General features: G+C 45.2%; 1 protein-coding gene across 1 annotated transcript; it reads right to left on the reverse strand.

The window, feature by feature from the left end:
* Window positions 1–1,097: 1,097 nt before the first annotated feature.
* LOC115544442 (60 kDa lysophospholipase) lies at window positions 1,098–22,914 on the reverse strand. Its single transcript, XM_030357395.1, has 17 exons — window positions 22,646–22,914; window positions 14,290–14,419; window positions 12,187–12,298; window positions 11,758–11,883; window positions 10,974–11,057; window positions 10,258–10,384; window positions 10,026–10,138; window positions 7,168–7,353; window positions 6,706–6,819; window positions 6,326–6,445; window positions 5,552–5,647; window positions 4,403–4,566; window positions 3,795–3,881; window positions 3,158–3,257; window positions 2,772–2,837; window positions 2,506–2,553; window positions 1,098–1,968 (listed from the first exon to the last, which is right to left on the reverse strand). The coding sequence occupies exons 1-16, from the start codon at window positions 22,779–22,781 to the stop codon at window positions 2,545–2,547; spliced, it is 1,770 nt and encodes a 589-aa protein (XP_030213255.1). The 5' UTR covers window positions 22,782–22,914; the 3' UTR covers window positions 1,098–1,968; window positions 2,506–2,544.
* Window positions 22,915–23,128: the final 214 nt, after the last annotated feature.

The raw sequence follows: 23,128 nt of genomic DNA on the forward strand, positions 1-23,128 counted from the left end.
GGAAGGCGAGACCCAAACCAGACACCCCGGCCCACTGAGAGCTAAGCTAGCCATGCACTTGGCAGAAAACGCCCAAGAAAGCAAACCGCTGTCCTCTAGAGAACAAAGAGTCTGGGCTAGAAGTATAGAAGAGAATGGGAAGTATAGGGGAGTATGGGCTGCGGGGGTGAAGGTCGACACCAACCTAACCACAGACGCCTGGAACTACACCCTACAAGAGAGCAAAAGGGCTGCGATCAAACGTGTGAACGCAAGGAAGAAGCAGAAAAAGGACTAACTCGAAAGAAGGAAGAAAAGAGAGAGGTACACCTTCACCCTGCTCATAGCCTACAATGTGGCAATTGATATGGAAACTAGGGCTTTGACTTTTGTCCAAAAATCATATTCAAAGTTTGTTTGTTTATTAATATTAATATTCGAATATTATATATATTGAATATGTATATATACATGCGTGTTCCAACGGTTTATTAGGTTTCTAATAAATCGCTGTCTAATCAATACTTGCTAAGGTGATGACAAGAAAGAATCCTCAAAGGGGACAAGAAAGGCCCTGGATTGGGAGTATCAGAAAGAAAGAAGCAGAGTGAAGAAGAAGCCTGCTCCCCGCTGATCTCGAGCAGAAGGTACCAGGACAGGAGGCCAGAGAGCATGGACCGGCCCGTTGAGAGGCACAGAGAGACCGGAGGGAAATATTCGGATGACTACTATGGAGAACCGTCCAGGAGAGGAGATGAAACACCCCACCACCAAAAGGGGAACTGTGATACAGAAAGAGAAGAACACCAGAGGAGCCAAGTAATCTACTACAAAGACGGAAAACCAAGAGTGGAAAACACAAGAAAGAGCAGATGACCCCATGAAGAACGAAACCTGGAGAGGAGTCCAAGGATACGAGGACGAAGGAAGGAAAGAAAGGGGACTGGAGGAGTCTGAAAGAGGGACTGGGACCAAACAGAAGAAACATAACACCCAGAGAAGAGCCACTGGACCTGAGTCAAGACAAGACTCCCACAGTCCGACCCAACGCGGATCAACGCGCGACAGCAGAGACGATAAGGAAACGGGAGGATACAGGGAAGACAGGGAGAACAAACTCCAGGGAAGCCAGGAAAAGGGGCGACCGTCGGCCCCTCAACCCGGCCCCGGTTGCAACAGTTTTAATAACTACTTTAACATTGGCTTTGAGTACAAACAATGATCAAAAGTGCTAATGAAGCGCTGCAATTATAACAACTCCTCTTCAGTTTAAAGTCCAGAAGTCAAGCACAGTGCGCAATTAGTTCAGCAGAAGCATACCGGAGGCCGGAAACAAACGTTCAAGAATCTCAAGTGCAAGTGTAGCCATTTAATAAAGCACAAACACACACACACACACACACGTTATCGAATCAGCAAATACCAGATAGACGAAGTGGACGTTTGCATGTATATGCTGTCTTTCCATTTCACAATATTCAACGATTCAATCTCGTATTCAATTCTAGTAAGTTAACACAAACTAACGACAGACATTAATTCATAAACCCCCATATGGGACGGTCTTTGGACAGCGGATGTCTTAAACAGCAGGTGGGATACAGATTCCCAGACAAAGCGCGTCAATTTCTTCATCAAGTTCTCATCTTTTTGAGCCATTGACAGCAGATTCCCTGATTGCCTTGTACAGACACGTGGTAAAACAAAATTTACAAGAACATACAATAGATGATCATAAAAAAACAACACACACACATAACATCGGGTTAAAGTGCAGCCAGAAATAAAGGTCCGCAGGGTCGTGTTTGGTGGCGTACGGAGATGCGCGTGACAAAGGAAACGAGGAAGCGCTGAAGCGGCAGGACTCGCTGGATCTTTGGAGTGGAGGTGATGGCGGCGCTCAGGGGAGGGCAGTGAGTGAGCCTGGCTGGCGTAGGAGCCATCCCGGGTCTAGCATCCCTCCGGGGGGGCGCTGGGCTTGATCCCCCTCTGAGGGAGGAGGGCGAGAGGAGATGGGTTTAGAATGGGGTACAGGGGGGTCGGGGACGGTGGGGAGCAGAGGCTGCCTGTTCGGAGGACTATGGCTGCTTTGTTCTGACTGCATGTACACGTGCACACAGAGATAGGCAGCTTTCAGGGACAGCAGGTTGCACAGGTTTGAGGTGTGCAGGCATTTCCTGGAGATCAATGGTCCCAATGATAAATAACAATCATGCTTCTTAACTTTTAACAATGAACTTTTTTTTTTTTTTTTTTTTACAAAAGAATGGTCAACCAAGACCTCAAATTCATCAATACAAAAGTGTAGAACCTTTGCCCTCCATACACATGTAGGGATATAACCACAAATGAGACTAACGAGAGCTGAACAATTCTCACACAGAAGGAGGGGAAAAAGGAACAATAACAAAAATCCTTAAGGGAGTCAAAGGAAGATTCCAAAGAGCATGAACGTGCAAGGGAGGTCAGAATCCAGATACAGGACAATCACATGGGTTATACACATAGAAAGTGAATATAATTTACCTCACCCCCGTCACCATCATTACCATCATTACCATCATCCTACTTGTCCTGGAATTGGAGACAAGACAAGACAGACAAGAGTTGATGCCAGAGAGACCAGAGAAACACACTAAAGTTCAGTAGGTTTACTGGCTTGCCTTGTGTCTCAGGAGTGTGCGTGTGTGTGTGTGTGTGTGTGTGTGTGTGTGTGTGTGTGTGTGTGTGTGTGTGGGGGGGGGGGGGGGGGCAGTGGCGAGAGAGTGGCTAATCCTAGAATTAGGGCCCACCTGATCCCTGGCACTCAGGAGGAGATTAATAAGCGCGACGGCCTCCAACTTGCCAGCCCCCGTTGCCTGGAAGGACGAACACGTTATTGTCATGTTGAAACACAAGATGGTTCTCCTCCACACTTTTATCCAAGGCGACTTACTTACAAGTAAATTTGTCAGAAGAAAGAGAAACAATATTTCACTGGCTGTAAAGTAAGGATGTTCATAGAACCAAGGGCCAAACCCATTCCCGATATATACAACAAAGATAAGTAGTATAGACGCTACATGATGCTACGTACTGTTTTGAAGTGCCAGGACGTACAACATACAATAAGTGCAGAAGAGGGTTGTTTTTAGGAGCAAGGGAGGAGAAGGAAACGTAAAAGGACTCCTGTACTAACCACTGAAAGGGCCGTCTTTCCGTCGTACCCGGGGGTGGTCAGATCGGCCCCGGCTAGGTGCCAGATCTGCAGACCATCCAGGTCGCCGTTAGCCGCTAGGCTAAAAACACACAAGGTATCAGAGGTCAAAGTAGCCCTCGACGTACAGCCACCGCTCCACTAAACAACCTGAATATTTAAACCGCTGCAGTCATATGAACCAGAAAGTAAGCATCAGAGAAGGGAATGCATTTGTTATATTTTGTAAACGACAGTGAAATGGAAGTAGTGCAAGCACTTCATGATTGGCGATGTGGTAATCAATCGTTGGGCACGTCGCGGGCCCTGTATCAGATCTTAAGCCAACACGTTTTACAGGACATGTTGTAACGCAGCACGATAGCAACGGGACCGTGACGGAGCCGACAGGTCCAGCGACCCGAGCGAGGGGGCCATACGGAGGAGCCAGGCTCTACGTGCATGGGGGCAAGGGAGAGAGAGAGATGCTGGAGATGAGGAGAGCCGCAATTATGCTGCCTGGGAGCATTCCTGCTGCGGCTCGGCGTCAGACTAGGGAGACTGGTCGTACCTGTGATAACGAATGTGGGGGTGGTTGTTTCAACGCTTGTCCCCCATACCATCTCTGAGCGCGTCTCACCTGCACAGCTCTGTGCCCGAGACGGCCAGCTGCTCTCGGGACAGGTGGGCTCCGCCCTTCCGCAGGACCATCACAATGTCTTTGCGTCTGCAGGAGACCAAAGAGGGGTGGAGGGGGAAAGTAGGAGTTGTGCATCAGTAACAATTGGCCACCAATGAGTATTATTAGGGGGTTGCGACAGAACAAAGATGCACTTGTTGGGAGGTGTCCGTGTTGTTGAGGTGCAAACACAGGGGACAATACAGCTTCTACCATCATATGCTCTTTTTGAATTGAGTGGTGGTGACAAAAGGAAAAGGTACGCAGGTTTGATTAATTGCCAGGCAAGTGGAGACAGGTGTCCTCCGCCCCCACAGTCAAACAACACACACACACACACACACACACACACACACACACACACACACACACACACACACACACACACACACACACACACACACACACACACAGGTGTCATAATACAATAGATCAGGGCATGCAAGATGACGTTCAAAGAGGAACTCCGAAGCCCGTCCTCCTTGGAGTTAATGACGAAGAACATAAAAGAGGCGGTTGTTAAAAGCCAGTTAAGCAGAGTCCTTCACAAACGTTATTGCGGGGCTTACCTAAAGCGCACTGCGTTAGACAGGGGTGTGTCGCCGTAGCGATCCTGGCTGTGGATGGTGGACCCCTGGTCCAGGAGGTACTGGACAACCTTCAGGTGGCCCTCACTCGCAGCGATGTGCAGCGGTGTGCGTCCGTCGTAGTCGCCCACACTCAGGTTACTCCCCTAGTCCACACACCACGACTGCCGTTAGTGTTTTGGTTAAATGATGAAGACCGGATTATGATCTAGTTAAAACAGCTGACAGGGCGAGATACATTTACTAAGGAACGATAGAAAAACTGAATCAATGAAAACCCGGTCGATCTTAGCCTCCAGGTCCCTCAAAGTAACAAGCGATCAATGTTAGAGAGAGAGACTAAATAAAGTTAGATCAAACCATCAATCTTGTATGCGTCAATCTTGTAGATCTGTATAACGGTGAAGCTGCTTCGTTCAATGTCTTGGCCTTAGGGCTGCAGCTAATGATTATTTTTAGAGTCAATAAATGATTTTAGATTAAAAATTTTGACAATAAAATGTTGAAGCAAATTTCATCACAAGTTAACAGACTACAAAGAGAAGGCTTAAAGGTGCTTGCTTTTTCTGACAAGCCAACCAAAACAACATTCCAGTACGGTTAGTCAATTTGGAGGTTGATTTTGAAGGCCTTCCTCCAAAGTGACCCTCCTGAAACACATTACTCGCTCGCTAGCTTTAGCAATAGCTCTGCCTAGCCTTGTGGAAAGCTCTGGTCATGCGTGATGAGTGCATGGGCAGAGTGTGTGCAGGTAGCAGGGTAGGTAAGTAGACAGACCGGCCTGGGACAACCCCAGACCAGCCATTTATTTATTTTCCCTGTTTTTTTCCAGAGCATTTGCTTTATTTATTTATTTTTTGATATTGGCTCAGGCCTGTGATTTCCATGAGCCAATATCAGTGGGTATGGGCGTACAGATGAAACAGGAGACTGAGAGGAAGGTTAGATGGAGGAGGGTATTGATTACTGTTGGGATGTAAAGAGCTCTAGCTTTAGGAATGAATTGTTTTATACTTATACTTGAAAATTGACTATCAAAATAAGATTTAATGAATTTTCTCGCTTGATCGTTGCAGCTCTACCTGGCATGCTACATGACTTATTATACATGTTTATTTCAGTGTTGCTTGCCATTTCCTGGATGGATTTCAGGGCCTCCACGTCTCCGATCTTGGCGGCGGCGCAGGCCAGCGGGGGGGTCAGGGCGTCGCGGATGGCTACCAGCTCCTGGGGAACGGCATCCAAAATCAGGGAAGCTTTATCCGTCACTTTTGACAGAGCAATCAACGAATCCTATTCTCATCTTATCTCTGCAACACAGTGAAAACGAGTACCGGTACTAGTATTCCCCTTTTCAATATCGACCGTATTCAGAAACTGCACAGGACAATTTTAGAATGGAGCAAGTTCAGAACCGTTGAATTCAATTCAATTAAGATTGGAGAACCACCATCAAATGTGACTTTAGTCACCCTCTTCACTGGCTGTTTATCCCAAATCTTTTCGTCAGATACAGGTCATCTTGCTACCAACCTTTCAGCCAACGGTTAAGGACACTAGCAGCTGGGCACTGAGCACATTTGGATCCAGAAGTAAAGGCTTAGGCTGCGTTCCAATCATTTAAAAACGACCTTTCCCTCATGATTTGTTGAAATGTTGCCCTGCACTCATCATCATCGAAGGCATGACATTCTCACTGTTCCCCAGACTCCCAAGTCCGTGAGCATGCCCAGTGGCGTCTAAACACTTGTGTATTTTAGAGTATGCCGCAAGTTACCTGCAAGTAGATCGTATGTGGTATGTGCAGAGTCAGAGGCTTGCGTTTCATTGAAAAACACAGAACTTTCGACATGCTGCATCTCACATAGGGCGTAAAACGTAAAGTATCTTCCCGTTCAGACTGACCTCCCTGCAGCTGATGCTGAGCGACTTGGCGATGACCTGGATGAAGCGGCTGTCACGCAGGTTGAGCTTGGCTCCCGCCAGGTCTGCCATCATCTCCCCTCGCAGGTTCTCGGCCATCATCTGGACCGTGTGAGGTACGTGCAGGGACCCGAAGATATGCATGCAAACGTGGGGTCAGCAGTGGTCACAACCACATCGGCGGCATGCGGCTAAACTGACTAACAATTGTTAGTGCTTGCCAATTGGTTCTACAAACGTCCTTACTGTACCAACAGCAATAGATTTTTTCTCCTTCTTCTAACAAATGTACTTATTGTAAGTCGCTGTGGATAAAAGCATCTGCTAAATGCCCTGAATGTAAATCTAAATGCAAGACCCACCTTCTTTTTGGTCTGCAGGTCCAGCCCTTCAATGGCCAACACATAAGAGAGCTTGGAGAGGACCGCCTCTGGGGTCATGTCCACGCCGGGCAGCAGCCCCGCTTTATACAGCACCTGAGGAGAGGGAGGCAGGTGGGTACCATCCAAGGGCTCATTATCCTCGTCTGCCATTTTAGGGACTTCTCCTCCAAACGATTCCTCTCATTTTTAGTTTTGACAACATTTGGACTGCATTTAAAAACTGCACAGGACGATGTTAGGATATAGTTAGTTCAGGGCCTTTAAATTCCAATAAATTAGGATTGAAGAACCACTTTCAATTGTGACTTCAGTCACGCCATTGGTTGGTTGTTTTCCAAATAGTAGTTTTTTGTGTTGCTATTCATTCACAATTATGTAACCATTTACTCCTGACCCATTCAGCAGAATCCCTTCTCTGATGGCTAGCACGCTAGCGCCTACCTCGCCTGTGGCGTAGACCTTGGACACGGTGCCCCTCAGGCACTGGGTGGTGTTGATGATGATCACGCCGCGGTCGGTGGCCTCCTTCATCTCGGCCAGGAGGTCGGGGCGGTTGTCGGGGGCGTTCCCGGTGCCGTAGGTCTCCAGGACCACGCCCTCCATGGGCAGCTGCAGGAACGACCTCACCTGCGCACACGGAGCAGACGCGTCAGAGCACGCCATACATGGACTCCACTGAACCAGCCAGACACACGGGTTGCATCATGAGCCGGGCGAGGAGGAGTCAAGGCTACATGGGGCTTTGTGTCGGTCACTCTGTCCCCTGCAAAAGCCCCTAAGAGCCCCAGAGGTTATGTGCCCCCCTCCGAAAACCTAACTACAAGTCGGGGTCATTGAGATGCACCGCAAGCTTCGCCTTTCCTGCTGGGTTTGTCGGTGCATTTATGATTAGTTTTCACACACGTTCCTTTGTACGACACATCAGCTCCCCGTTAAAGAGATCACCAGATGTCACTGAATAAGGGAATTTCTGCAGAGAAGGCTCAGAACCACAGACGCATAATCCTAACTGCATCCCGATCTCGAGACCTGCTGCGTACCTACAACTCAACACACAAGTAAAATTTGGCCTTTTTGATAAACCTGAACCCCAACTCCCCGCCCCTCACCAGCATTATGGCTCAACTCCCCCATCCCCGTCCCTGCATGTGACCCCAGCTCCTCTCCTAAAAGCACATCTGCTGTTGTCTTGTGCTGCTGCCATCCCCGTCAACGCTTGACTGGCACCGAGAGACTTCATTACCCGCCGGTAACCATGGCATCTGGAGGTGAAAACGCTAAACGCCAGGAACAGGGGGTGGGGGAGGCGACCATAAACTTACAAAGACATGAGCAGAAAGAATGTAACTAGGCTTGTATCGTCACTCTGAACATAAAGTGGGACAGGTGCGACACACTGAAAAGCCCAGCAGGAAAGACCATTTGCTTATACAATAGGCGGATACACTTTGCCCCAAGCCTCTCGTACAGAATGAAGCGCTTCGAACCCAAAGCAAACTGCTGTGGTACAGTGAGCAATGTGACCCAAGGCAGGCAAAGAGGGAGACAGAGAGAGAGAGAGAGAGAGAGGGAGACAGCCAGCCAGACAGACAGACAGACAGACAGACAGACAGACAGACAGACAGACAGACAGACAGACAGACAGACAGAAGGAGACATAGAGAGAGAGACTGAGAGAGAGACAGAGAGAGAGACAGAGAGAGAAGGTCTTTTGATGGTCGACGGGGGTAACGAGAGCAGACGGAGACAGTAAAGCAACTCTCTATTCATCTCAGGATGAGAAACTAAATATTATAATGCCTGGGCCAACTGGGTTTTTAGTGGGTAATTGGTCATGGCCCATAACCAAACTTCATACTTTCCTAGGGCCAAAGGACTGCTGGGGACATCCGAGCAGAGTCAGGAAGTACTGGCGTAAGTGAAATCAGAAAACACAAAAATAAATTAGAAAAATAAATGGAGGGAATTATTATGGTGTTAGACTGGGATCTAACAGGCCAGATTGTGCGTGCATCTTCTTGGATTGTTTTTTGAGCGCAGGTGACAAGCCACGCAGTAACACAAACATTTGGTGTCTGCTGGTCCTTCAGGAGTGTGGCAGATAAAAACATTTGATTTAAATACCCATTTGCCATTGCAGTAGGTGTCAGGGCGATTTAGAGGCATAAACACCAAACTTTACAACGGGGAAGGGCTCCTGTGGTGAGGCGAATTAGACTGAGTGGAAACGGAGGCTGGGTGGCCTATATTTTAAGTAAAAATGTAATATGGGACCCGGGCCGTTCACAAACACGGGTCAGACGACTAATTACAGGGAAGGAAAAAAACAAAATCTTTCTAGAGCATATATTTGTGTAAAACATGGATGCTATTCTCAAATTCTGTAGGAAGTTGCAGAGGAAAGGACACTACCACTACTACCAATACCACTACCACTACGTTAGAAGACAGACGCATGGCTAGATGGAGGTCTTCCTTCATGCCATAGCCCTGTGTTGTTTGGAGCCCATCGTCATAACATAGTGAAATGTATTCCTATAACTGAGAAAAGCCTCTGCAGTACACATATAGATGTCAAAGAAGACAAAAGCAAAAGGTATTTTTGACTAATTCACACCTATTGAGATAATGGAATGGCGCCAACACTGCAGACCTGATTGAAAATGAATGATGTTTGTTTTTCAATTTACATTTCATAGTGCAATCTCGTTTAACAGACAACGAATATTCTCACCCACTAATGGGCTTGAAACTAATAACAAAATAGGAAAAGTATTTGGATGATTTTCGATGTCATTAATGTTGCCAATGAAAACAAACCAGAGACAGGCTATGAGTCATCTCGATTCAATAGTTTTATTATGACCTTTCTGATCTCTCTGAGTGTGAGAGAATGAATGACTAAAAAACTGAATGAGTCATTTCCAACTGATGACCAAGAACCATAAAGACGACTTCATGACTCTGACTCAACACCACCTGAGACAACATACGAAACTACCTGTGGCCACGAGGTGCACACTATGCATCACTCTCTCTCCAATCCTCCCCCTCTCCCTCCCTTGTGGACTCCCCGTCCCTCCCTGTATATATACCTCCATCCCTTTCCCCCTCTATCTTCCTCCCATACCCTCTATCTCCCTCCCTCCCTCCCTCCGGCTTACTTACTTGCTCCCTCCCACTCCCTCCCTCCCTCCTACTTGCTCCCTCTCCCTCCCTCTTTGTATATCAACCTCCCTCCCTCTCTTCCCTACTTGTAACTATCTCCCGCCGTCTCCCCTCTTCCCTGGCTGACTTACGGTTGCCGCGGTGATGCCAGGGAACAGCCTCAGCAGGCCCACGTTGCGGTTCAGCCCTGTGTTCACGGCGAACTTGTTGGAGCGGTTGGCTCTCCACACCGTGTCCCAGTTGACTGTGGGGGACAGAGCATTAACTAAATCGCCACGGTAACCACAACTGGAAATCCAAATGATAAGGAAGCACCATGACCAGCCATTCATTCATCCATCCATCCATTTATTCATTCATTACTTGTTATATCCACGTCCAAGTTGGCCAGGGGGGACAGGTTAGGGGAGGTGAAGGCATCGAAACTTCCAGCGTCCACTTTGGTGACGCGGTTTCCCCTGTACAGTTTGTTGCGGAAGTACAGGCATACCTTGATAGGAAGAGACGTACAGGTGAACAATGTATTTTGAAGAGGAATTTGGTTTTAATAGTACAATTCATAATAGTACAATCTTTCTGATGAGGACAGCAGCCATGAACAAAACATCTGTCGGGAAGGATGTTCGTTCAAGCTAATATATTTTAGTTTCATTCACTCGTTAGTGAATTCAGCTACAATAGTGTCAAACATATCAACTGTCAACTGTAATCTCACCTGTAAAAAAGGGAGTATAATCAGTTAGTTTTAATTGTCTTCCTAGTATCTTGTTGCACTCCCTGACAGTCTTCTTCCTGTTTGAGATAATCACCTGCTGTTGCGAAACGCACCAACGTTTACCAAACAATCTCGTTAAACAAGAATGTTAACAACGTTTTTGTTGCCTTTCCTCCACATAAAACTATTGTCAATTACAACAATGACTAATTTTCTGTTTGACAATAAAACGGGGGGGAAAAGTAGTTTATTTTTTTGAACGTTCCCGTTCAAATGCAACCGTCAATGGATATTTACAAACACACAGTAGCTACATGTAGTATCTACATGCAGTAGCCAACAGTAGCAGCCTCTTATTGCTCACCTCCGGAATGTGAAACAGACCAGCCAAAAGCAGCGCCCCCTGCAGGTTGTCCCTGCCATCGCTCCTTATTTCATAAATTGGCACCTGGAAGAAAGTTTATGTCTTCAAATCAAATAATTACATAAGAAAAGTGGCGCATCGGTGACGCACCCCATTGATGTGCAAACCAGGCGGGGGACAATATGCCTTGGTTACCCGGGTTTAAATGACTTATGCTACATGTCACACCCTCACTCTTTCAACACACTCTACTATCCTGCCGATGCATAAGTAAAGTAGACAGACATTTACATTGACATTTAGGGCATTTAGCAGACACTTTATCCAAAGCGGCTTTTTTTTAAGTACATTTGTCAGAAGAAGGAGAAACAATATATATAACGACAGTATAAATAAAACTTGAGCTGCTGCCCCCGCAACACGACCCCGGATAGGCGGATAAAGATGATGATGAGGATAGCGACAGTATATCCTTACTGCCAGTACAGTAAGGATGTTCATAGAACTAAGTGCCACCAAGCACTAACAATTGTTAGGTTAACCCATTCCCTGTATGCACCAAATATAGCTAGGATAAGATGCTACAGCCAGACAGACAGACAGACTACTACATAGCACTATTCATTCCCAAAGGGAAATTTAAGTGCCACAGTCATAAAATAATAAAAGAGCGGTTTTGCATCAGAAGCCGCAACTTATCTGTCACATCTTTACTGGGGCCCTATAGCATTATCGAGGGGCTGTTGTGGTGTCAGCCCACACCTCGTCAGAACGCAGGCGTTACCTGGGAGCCAGTGAGGATGACGGGCTTGCCCAGGTGGTCACACATGAAGGACAGGGCGGAGGCCGTGTAGGCCATGGTGTCCGTGCCGTGAAGGATCACAAAGCCATCGTAGCCCTCGTAGTTTTTCTACCAAGACAAATATAAGGTGGTTTAAAAGGATGAGGTGACCAATCTATGGAGAACACATTTTTGTTTAGTCAATGAGCAGAAACATCTATCCAACACGCACCAGCAATGCCTTCTTCTCAAATGTTTCACCTTATATTTAATTGATGAGCAGAAGGGTGTGAAACATCATGCTCTATGATGCCTACAGGTAGGTTTGAATCCACAACCTTTCTGGCCTTGTTCATTCAACTAACATTTCGTTACCCAAAAGGCATGATAATTAATGTGCTGCAGAGAAACTGATAATTGGGCATCACATACTTCGATGTCCTTCCCGATTTTCGCCCAGTCCTCGGTCGTCATGTTGGAGGAATCCAGTAAGGGGCTGTACTCTAGAAAGGTGTACACTACCCGTTTATTGTCCTTGTACGCCCTGTGAAAAGACGTAGACATTTTGCAATTATCAAATACATTACGCATCCGATTAAAAGTTCAAAGTAAATTCAGCAGTTGCAACGAAGGCAGATATTCAGCATAACAATGAAAAAGTTTGACAGAAAGGAGTAATGGATCACACAGGAAATCATATGTTCAGTCTGTTAATCCTAATGGTGGAAGAGTTATGCTTAAACTGTGGAGTGTTAAGAGAACGGATGGAAAATGAAAACCCAAGCATGTTCAACAAAACGATGGACTGTGCAGCAGAACCCCTTCTGCTTGATCTGCTGGGGGTCCCAAGGCATTAACAAGCACAGTCCGAACAGTGGATGTGCTGTCGGGAGACAGCACATGGGACGATTTAGTGGCAACGTCTGTGTGAATAACAGGCCGGGCCGGGCCACAAAAGATGGCCGTTTGGCTGTTGTGCAAGTTTGCATCAGGGCGGTGCAGCTTCATTCGAGGGCAGCCGAGGTTCGCTCCTGTCTCCTCTAATTGGTTGCTAGTATGAGGAAGTGCATGCTAGCCCAGCATGTATAAACATATCCAAGTCCCTCCTCAGTGGAACTTAAGGTTGGGCCTACTGGGAACCCCGCCCTGTAGTCCCGGGAAAAGAGAGCACCTACCAGGCAAAGCAGCTGGGAGAAGAGTCTCCTTTTAATAGGAAAGGCTTTGGGTGTCTGGGGGATAGATAAAACAGCAGGGGGGGGGGATGCTCTATTTTTTTAAATGACCTGCAATGACAGACCGACAGACAATACCCCAGTCAGCCCTAGGTCCAACGTGCATCCCTGGAACATATGTGGTGGATCAGCCTCTGGCGGCCAGTGTAGCCTTAAGGTGTTACAAGGTAGTGCATTAGCATTAGCATAAGGACGCTAGGATGACCCGCTGTCTGATGAATGGAGGACTAACTTATGAGTCTGTGCTTGTGCGTGCGTTAATTTTTTTTTGGGGGGGGGGGGGGGCAGAAGTGGATAAAGGTTTTAGGGGTGTGGGCCGGCCTTGTGGCCTGCCTCTCAATAAACAACAAATAAAGTATCTGGATGATTCATTAGCCTAAACCAATTCCCTGGGAATCAATGCACAACATATTTAGGCAGCTTTCAGATGGAGAGATACCCCAAGAGATGTTCAACATCCACAAACACAAAGCCTTTTCTTCAAAGCTTCTTCTTTAGCACACAACCTGCAACCCTCTCTATTTGTATTGTCACAGAGGGCTGATGTCACATGACCCACACACACACACACACACACACACACACACACACACACACACACACACACACACACACACACACACACACACACACACACACACACACACACACACACACACACACACACTGACCAATACACTAGCTTGTCAATGTGCCTCAGGAATCTCAGCAAGGCCTTTTCTGAACTGCTAGCAGGAATGTAAAACGTGCTCATGGCACAAGGATTTCAGGCGCCAGTCACGCCAAAGCATAGTAGAGACGCCTACAATGCCTCCATTGGGTTCCTGTCGGGGCAACACAGCAGTTGAGAGTGGGAAGAAAGGATGTAGAGTGTATCTGTTGCATTAATGGTGGGAGGTGGTGGGGCTGTCCCTTTATTTTGTACCCCTGGTGATACTAAATATAAACCAAGAGATGAATATAAAAGTATGTAACCATGACTTGGCCTGTACATAGTGCTGTGGCTTGCTAGAAGTTCAAAATGAACCTTCCATTCTTTAGCACAAGTCTGTGTCCATAGTGAAATGAACACATCTTTGACAACCTTAGCCCACACATCAGGTCGACAAAAACTTACCTTTTAAATATTAATTAGTTAGTGTAGAACTTACTAGTCACTCGAGGGTGACTCCTAAATAGTCCAATAGGATTGTTAAATTCAATTTTATTTGTATAGCCCTTAATCACAGGTAGTCTCAAAGGGCTTGACAGGCAATATATTTATGAAATATTGAAGTGGTGTCTTGGTGGACGAAAGGCTTACGGCAGGACTAGTGTTTTGTCCCGGTTACCGTAGAAGTCATACATGCACGTTTCCTCGGCATATCGCTCATCATGGAAGGTGGTCAGCTTTCGCAGGCCCTCCACAAACACATTATCCTCCGGTTCGAGGACTGGGGGGGTGAGACAAAGACAATCTGTCAAGATTCAAGATTCAAGTATTTATTGGTCACATGCGTAATTTGTGGAACAAAAAAGCAGTGAAATGGGGATTGCGACTGCAACTCCCAGCTGTGCCATGTTTAATAATAATTGAAAAGTAAGAAGATGAAAATTGAATAAAAAGAGAATGAAGAGGGGGGAATTATGCATTCATTGTCCGTATGGCTTGGGGAAAATAACTTCTCAGTCTTTCTGTTCTGGCCTTTTGAGAACGAAGCCGCTTTCCAGTCTTTGAGAGGAACGCACTTGTGGCTGTTACAATCAAGCAGCCCAGAAACCTGGCCGACAGTGAACTCTGCTGGTAACAAGGAATATTGCACTTGATGAACAGGCTTAAGAATATAATATAACTTTTATTTATTTTTTACTTTATTTACATGTTCGTGTTACATTACATATTCCCAGATTGGGAAAAATCGTATGAACCAAAACCTAAAACTGCAAGAGATTAAAACTAGTATATCTAGTCTCAGTATAGGCATTCAAGTATAGAGCTCCTCCATTGATTATGTCGTACCATTTGTAATCATAATGCTAAATACAGAGATTTCTCAGGCAGTATATATCATTAGGCCTACATTTTCTTTGTCAATACAATGCATGTAGGCCTATGACTGCACTCATGGCATGCAAGCTTGTCTATCAAGCTTGCTTGCTTGCCATATGGCTGACAAGCTTATTCAAACCTGAGAAGTTTTAACTACATTTGAGGAAATGTTTTCGTACTGAAGTACTTTCATGGAGGATTTCTGTTTTTTAATAAACCAATTGGATCTTTCACGTAGTTGAGGAGTAGCCTAGTACATTATCAACCGTCAATTTCAGCTGTGACATTTGCAATTGATATGTGCCTTCAGACATAGGCTACTGCATGTCAGGAAGACTTTAAGCTTTCAATGAATCTGGGCCAATGTGTGGGTTTCTGGTAGTGATTGGTCATTCGCGACCGAATCTGTTCGGATGAACGAATCTTAAACAAGAACAAAGCTAATTGACTCTTCTCTCTCGTTCGTCTCGTTCGTTCTAGACTCGACTCCTGCCAGACCCATATGGCAACCCAGTCGCCAAGAAAAAACGTTGACGGTGTACGTTTCCATGAACACTGGATACGTAGCATTTCAACGTAAAAAATAGCATGTTATACCTACAGTATCCACGCGTGCCGCTGTGGAGGCGGGTTTCGGGGTTTGGGTTTCACGGCTTTCGCGGCAAATTGTGGACACGATTGTTTAGGGGGGGGGGGGGGGGGGGAGGAAGTGGACTGTTGTTGACCGGGGGGGGGGGGCGACACGTTTGTTGAGGGGGGGGGGGGAGACACGTTTGTAGGGGGGGGGGGGGGGGGCACGCTCGACAACGAGAGTTGGTTTTTATTGAACGCTCGACAACGAGAGTTGGTTTTTATTGAACGAGACTTCAACACGGAACAGCTGCACGAAACGATGGTCACGTCACTCTCGGTGACGGTGTCGACAACAATGAACACACGAACAATGTTAATAGAACAACACACAACCACATAACATCCCGAACCCATTAACCCCACTTAATCCTAACAACAAAACAAGTTAACAAAAGCCCCTTTTGTCAACTGACAACCCCAATTCCCAGAATCCCCCGCGGCTCCGGAACACGGCGTAGCCGATATTAATCTTTATTATCTGAATGGGAAATGCAATATTTTAGGACAGATACACCATTAAACGCGTTTCTAATGACATTTCTAGCGAGAAATGTACATTTTCCTTACATAATCTTCAGTCAGTGAATGTGTATGATCTTTATTAATCTTTATTATCTGAATGGGAAATGCAATATTTTAGGACCGATTCACCGTTAAACGTGTTTCTAATAACATTTCTAGCGAGAAATATACTTTTTACTTGCATAATCTTCAGTCAGTGATTGTGTCTGATCTTTAGTTTTATAGTTATTAGGATTTGATCGGCTCGCTCGCATGTTTCAACGACGTCAGGTTGTTAGGAATAGGGACGCTGCTTTCGCTAAACTAGCAGCTCACGGGCTTCCTGCGTTTGTGTTATTAAACTGTTACTTTGTGTAACTTTTAATGATATCATCTTGTTAGAAACACGTATATCTGAGAGACAACCCAGTCGCAAAAAGCATACGTTGACAGTGTACGTTTCGTGAACACTGGATTACGTCGCATTTCAACATAAAATAGCGTGTTATACACACACACGCACGCACACACACACACGCACACGCACGCACAGACACACACACACACACACACACACACACACACACACACACACACACACACACACACACACACACACACACACACACACACACGCACACGGTGCATTTCGCTGCTAAAACAACAACAAAAAAATATTCCCTCAAATATTATTACTAAAGAACCGTTTTCCAAAGAACGAAATGTAAACCAATGCATTCTGAATGGGAGTGTTTCTCCGATTTTTCCATGCTACACAGAACGAAATGTAAACCCATGCAAATAAAGACTTCATGGTCATAATAATTTAAATATCATTAATCTCCTGAGTGTGTTGGGTGGTATTCTATTTTTTTCAACGGGGCTGGTGCCGTCTCCTTTTGACCTTTTGACCCCAGACTTCTGGGGGAATAGCTGAATCAATTCATTAGTCAATCAGAAGCATGTAAATATCTTCCCGGTGGCGTAGGAGGACGAACAAGGTGTCCTTCAACATCTACGCTTCCAGGCGATTGCAACGGTGCCACACATGAGCATATTCGAACATGTTTAATGGTAGCAATTAGCTGTCGAAATTGGAGGCCTTAATCAATAATGAGCAGCTATTGATTTGCTTCCCGATAAAAATTTGTGACAAATGACATGTTATTTAGCATCTACACATTGAGCTGAGTCCAATGACACCAAGCATGACACTCTAGCTAATGGTAACATGTATTTTACATGGTACACCTAGGTCTAGGACATGATCTCGGTGTAGCAAGAGGGCGAGCTTGATCTCATTGGACTCAGCTTAACGTGTAGATGCTAATTAACATGTAATTTGTCAAAAATCTCCATCGGGAAGCAAATCTATAGCTGGTCATTATTGATAAAGGCCTTCAAAAACGACAGCTAATTACTACCCCGAAACATATTCAAATATGATCATGTGTGGCACTGTTGCAGTCGTCTCGAAACGTAGATGTCAAAGGACACCTTGTTTGCCCTGTTGCACGACCGGGAAGATATTTTCATACTTCTAATGGATTGATTCATATTTTAAGGTTCTCGGAGTGAGACTTTAAGCGGCTGCAGCAGAAGTGTTGAGACGAAAGATGATATCAAGACATTAATAGAATATTCCCATTCACATTATGATTCTTCGTCATAACATCCGACCAAACATCCTTTACATTCACCGAGCGAAGATCATGAAAGTCCAGGCCCCCCCTTCCTGCACTCGGGGTCCGACCGGGCCAAGTTTCGGTGCGGGGGTCCCAGTTAGACCCTAGAATATGGTATTCAAATTTCAGGGCGGTAGGACCTTCCTATCTCAAAAACTGTTTTTCCACCACATTCTGAACCATTAGGTCTCGCAGGCAACACTTCTGAAGGGGCTTTGTCCAAATGACAGTCCATTTGGGAAAACCTTTTTTCTCTATGGGCTAGAACTACAAATCTTGGATATGTCGTTCTCGGGGCCCCGGGAAATGTGTGTAAACATTTTAGCATCCCTAGCTATCTCGAAAAGGCCGGAAAAGGGGCGTGACCTCCAACAGTACAGTCACTGTACATAAGACAGAGGTTAGTTTCTAGGCCCCATTTTTTGCGGGATGGAGGTGTACATTTGTGGCTTAATGTGTGTAGACACAGCTGGCCTGTGGCCACGTCTTTGAAGTCTGGGGTCAAAAGGTCAAAAGGAGCCGGCACCACGCCGCTTATGAGATAACAAAAAATGAATCTGTATTTCTCTCATAACATTTTGTCATTATTGAAGAGAGGCCTGATTCTCAGATATGCATGTTGGACTGGTAGGGTATAGGTCTGGGAAGAACTTCAGGCCAAAATCTTGCAAGCGAGCCGCTGGGTGCAGGTGCAACGAGATGGAGCACTTGCTGAGTCATTTCCTGTAGGGCTGGAGCCACAGGTTGAAGCGTATATGCGTCCTTTGAAACCCCCTTTGATATATAAGAGACCCCAAGGTACAGTTTACTTAAATGTTCTCGCCTCAGTCACCTATTGCATCACTTCCTTTAGGGCTTCGGCCTCCTAATTGATCATTGTAGTATAATTGAATGCCCTCTTTCATATTATATGATACTTCCACCACTGGGACGTGGCAACAACTCTCCAAATCCATATGGGGGGGGGGGGGGGGGGGGATGCTTTTGGACAGTAGGGGTGTACACTAGACATACAGTAAATAGGAAGCAAACTCAGGAGAAGGAATGACCTCTCACAAATATTTATTGAATAAATTGTTTCAAATAACCCTGCCTCGTTAAATCAATGAACTTGGTGTTTTGCTTTCAAAAATAGGTTATAGAAGAAGTCTAAACTGCAGAAAATAAAAACATCCAAGCTGCCTTTTAAGGATACCTCGGAATATCTGTCTATTTTTTAACCGTCGGACCCCAGTTTACGACAAAAACAACACAATTTACTGCAGCTCCTTTGCCGCGTGGTTTTTAGAGCCATGTAAGGATTAGAGGGGGCGGTCGATAGCAACCACCATAGCAACCATGACGGCCAAGTGACTGGATGCAGCCCCGTTGAAAAAAATAGAATACCACCCAACACACTCAGGAGATTAATGATATTTAAATTATTATGACCATGAAGTCTTTATTTGCATGGGTTTACATTTCGTTCTGTGTTGCATGGAAAAATCGGAGAAACACTCCCATTCAGAATGCATTGGTTTACATTTCGTTCTTTGGAAAACGGTTCTTTAGTAATAATATTTTAGGGAATTTTGTTGTTGTTTTAGCAGCGAAATGCACCGTGTGCGTGTGTGTGTGTGTGTGTGTGTGTGTGTGTGTGTGTGTGTGTGTGTGTGTGTGTGTGTGTGTGTGTGTGTGTGTGTGTGTGTGTGTGTGTCTGTGCGTGCGTGTGCGTGTGTGTGCGTGCGTGTGTGTGTATAACACGCTATTTTATGTTGAAATGCGACGTAATCCAGTGTTCACGAAACGTACACTGTCAACGTTTGCGTTTGGCGACTGGGTTGTCTCTCAGATATACGTGTTTCTAACAAGATGATATCATTAAAAGTTACACAAAGTAACAGTTTAATAACACAAACGCAGGAAGCACGTGAGCTGCTAGTTTAGCGAAAGCAGCGTCCCTATTCCTAACAACCTGACGTCGTTGAAACATGCGAGCGAGCCGATCAAATCCTAATAACTATAAAACTAAAGATCAGACACAATCACTGACTGAAGATTATGCAAGTAAAAAGTATATTTCTCGCTAGAAATGTTATTAGAAACACGTTTAACGGTGTATCTGTCCTAAAATATTGCATTTCCCATTCAGATAATAAAGATTAATATCGGCTACGCCGTGTTCCGTAGCCGCGGGGGATTCTGGGAATTGGGGTTGTCAGTTGACAAAAGGGGCTTTTGTTAACTTGTTTTGTTGTTAGGATTAAGTGGGGTTAATGGGTTCGGGATGTTATGTGGTTGTGTGTTGTTCTATTAACATTGTTCGTGTGTTCATTGTTGTCGACACCGTCACCGAGAGTGACGTGACCATCGTTTCGTGCAGCTGTTCCGTGTTGAAGTCTCGTTCAATAAAAACCAACTCTCGTTGTCGAGCGTTCAATAAAAAACAACTCTCGTTGTCGAGCGTGCCCCCCCCCCCCCTACAAACGTGTCTCCCCCCCCCCCTCAACAAACGTGTCGCCCCCCCCCCCCCCCGGTCAACAACAGTCTACTTCCTCCCCCCCCCCCCTAAACAATCGTGTCCACAATTTGCCGCGAAAGCCGTGAAACCCAAACCCCGAAACCCGCCTCCACAGCGGCACGCGTGGATACTGTAGGTATAACATGCTATTTTTTACGTTGAAATGCTACGTATCCAGTGTTCATGGAAACGTACACCGTCAACGTTTTTTCTTGGCGACTGGGTTGCATATGGAGGTAGATTTGTGTCTTTATTATGCAATCAAAAATAATAGGTTTGAGAGCAAAACTTTCCACACTGCAATCAAAAAATTTATTTGAGAGCAAAACTATCGACACTGCAATCAAAAAATGTTTTATTGCAAGATAAATGAATGTGATAAAAAAAATATTAATGGGAATCCAAAAGTTTTGTTTGCAAACCCAAAAGTTTTGTTTGCAAATCCAAAAGTTTTGTTTGCGAATCCAAAAGTTTTGTTTGCGAATCAAAAAGCTTTGCTTGCGAATCCTAAAGTTTTGCTTGCGAATCCAAAAGCTTTGCTTGCTGTTGAGCTGAATCTGGGGGGGCGGGACCTACGCCGAAAGATGTAAGACACGTCTCTATTGGCCAGTCTCGATCGGAGTGACAGCTTGGCAACATCCACAGTTAGTAACGAGAGAGGGAGTTCTATTTCATGTAGGCTACGCCGTCTAGGCTTCGCATTATGAGCTTGTCCCGTGCGCGTGCTTGCGCGCCCTGAATATCCCGTAGGCCTCCCTGTCAGCCGACAAGGAGACCATGGCAGAGGAGAGCAGGGCGATGTTGTTGACCGCCGCCGCGGATTGAGAGGCACAAACGAACACCCTGTCCGTCAGGCCGACAATCTGCTTCTGGAGGCGGTCGGGGGGCAGCGGCTTTTCGGATGTTGCCAAGCTGTCACTCCGATCGAGACTGGCCAATAGAGACGTGTCTTACATATTTCGGTGTAGGTCCCGCCCACGAGATTCAGCTCAACAGCAAGCAAAGCTTTTGGATTCGCAAGCAAAACTTTAGGATTCGCAAGCAAAGCTTTTTGATTCGCAAACAAAACTTTTGGATTAGCAAACAAAACTTTTGGATTTGCAAACAAAACTTTTGGGTTTGCAAACAAAACTTTTGGATTCCCATTAATATTTTTTTTATCATATTCATTTATCTTGCAATAAAACATTTTTTGATTGCAGTGTCGATAGTTTTGCTCTCGAATCTATTTTTTGATTGCAGTGTGGAAAGTTTTGCTCTCAAACCTATTATTTTTGATTGCATAATAAAGACACAAATCTACCTCCATAGACCCACTAGTCGCTGAGTCGCTGACTCGCTGTTCGTTCAAAGACTTTGAGTGGTTAAGAGGGAACAGGCTTAGCGAGCAAGCGTACGATAATACGATTCAATATCAGTGAAATGGTAAATGCATGTCTTTGTATTTTCTGTGTCATGCCAGAATAATAAAATATTTGAATGTCTTGTCAATCCATCACTAGTTGCTGTTATTATGACACAGTTGTTGAGTAACCTTTCAGCGCAATTTGTTGTACGGTTTGAACGCTCCAAAGAAACAGGCAAATTGTTTAAAAAACATCACATATCACAAAAGGATTGGTAGCATAGCACATATGAATTCATCCTGAGATGCATCCCCTCGACTTCACGCGAAATCAAAGAAATCCTTCCTTCCAATCACAGTATTGGCCTTCCAATACGTCTGAAGCACCATGAAACACTGAACATTTTAGACTAAAACCAGGTTCCTAAATCTTGGACTTAGTGTAGGACTAAACTGTATGGTAAAACTGTAATAGCAACATTAGGATTAGGATTTTTTTTTATTGCCATTTATGCAAAACATAATAGGAATTGGTCTCAATATTCCAGTGTGTGTGTTTAACAAATATTGTTTATGGTTTAGGACCAACATAATCTCTCATCTGCTTGTATGTTATGAGCCAACTTCAGCCCTCAGCTTGGATTGATCAAAGCTTTGTGAAGCAGCTTTTATTTTATTTCTTTATCGATCACTTGATCGATAAAGAAAGACACTTTTGAAACCTTCACAGACACATTGTTGACTGGCCGAGTTTGTGTTCCCCAATTAAGCACTTCCAGATCCCCGCCTTCTGCGAAATGATTCAACAGCATGCCTGTGTGCATGTCATCAGTGATGCTTCAACCAAAACAGCAGTAGGTGTAGGCCTATCTGTCGTTTTTTTTACTATTATTATTCCTTGCAATGAATTACTCACTAACGCACGTATTAGTAGGCTCATCCGAGAACATGGATAAATAGGCCTACCGTCGCCATGACTCTTCATTCCGATTGTTCCTCCGGTGTTGATGACCAGTACCGAAACCTCATTCCTACTGCCATGAATCGTGCAGTTTCGCATGATGGGTTTGGGATTAGACAAAGCTTGACTGAGTGCAGTCATGTTTACAGAGATCGAGGGAGGATTCGATGTAGACGTTTTAAATTCTGCCGGGATTTAAACCGCTCTCGGTTCTGGCCCTAGCTTTATATCGACCACAACAGTGGAGTCTTAAAGGGGTAATTACCAAATAAGGGATGATCTATAGGTTGTGAAATCAAGTCAAGCCAGCCTCCTATTTCCTTAGCGGTGCGTTACCACGCCATACATTACAGTAAGAGCCATAGGGGAAATATTATGACACTTTTCCTGGGATTTGGGGTGTTGTTTTGGGTCTCTGGTGCTCCCACACGCATAAAAACTTGAAAAAAGTCAGTGATCCTCACATGATTTTTCACATTTCACATTTG

Source organism: Gadus morhua, chromosome 5 (assembly GCF_902167405.1).
Source record: "Gadus morhua chromosome 5, gadMor3.0, whole genome shotgun sequence".
NCBI classification, from domain to species: domain Eukaryota; kingdom Metazoa; phylum Chordata; class Actinopteri; order Gadiformes; family Gadidae; genus Gadus; species Gadus morhua.

Coding starts and splice junctions, on each gene's coding strand:
- LOC115544442 (XM_030357395.1), bottom strand. CDS start 22,781: ATGACTGCACTCAGTCAAGCTTTGTCTAATCCCAAACCCATCATGCGA. Junction 12,299..14,289: donor GACAAAACACTAGTCCTGCC/GTAAGCCTTTCG, acceptor GTCTTTTCACAG/GGCGTACAAGGACAATAAAC. Junction 4,567..5,551: donor TGAAATCCATCCAGGAAATG/GCAAGCAACACT, acceptor TGTGTGGACTAG/GGGAGTAACCTGAGTGTGGG.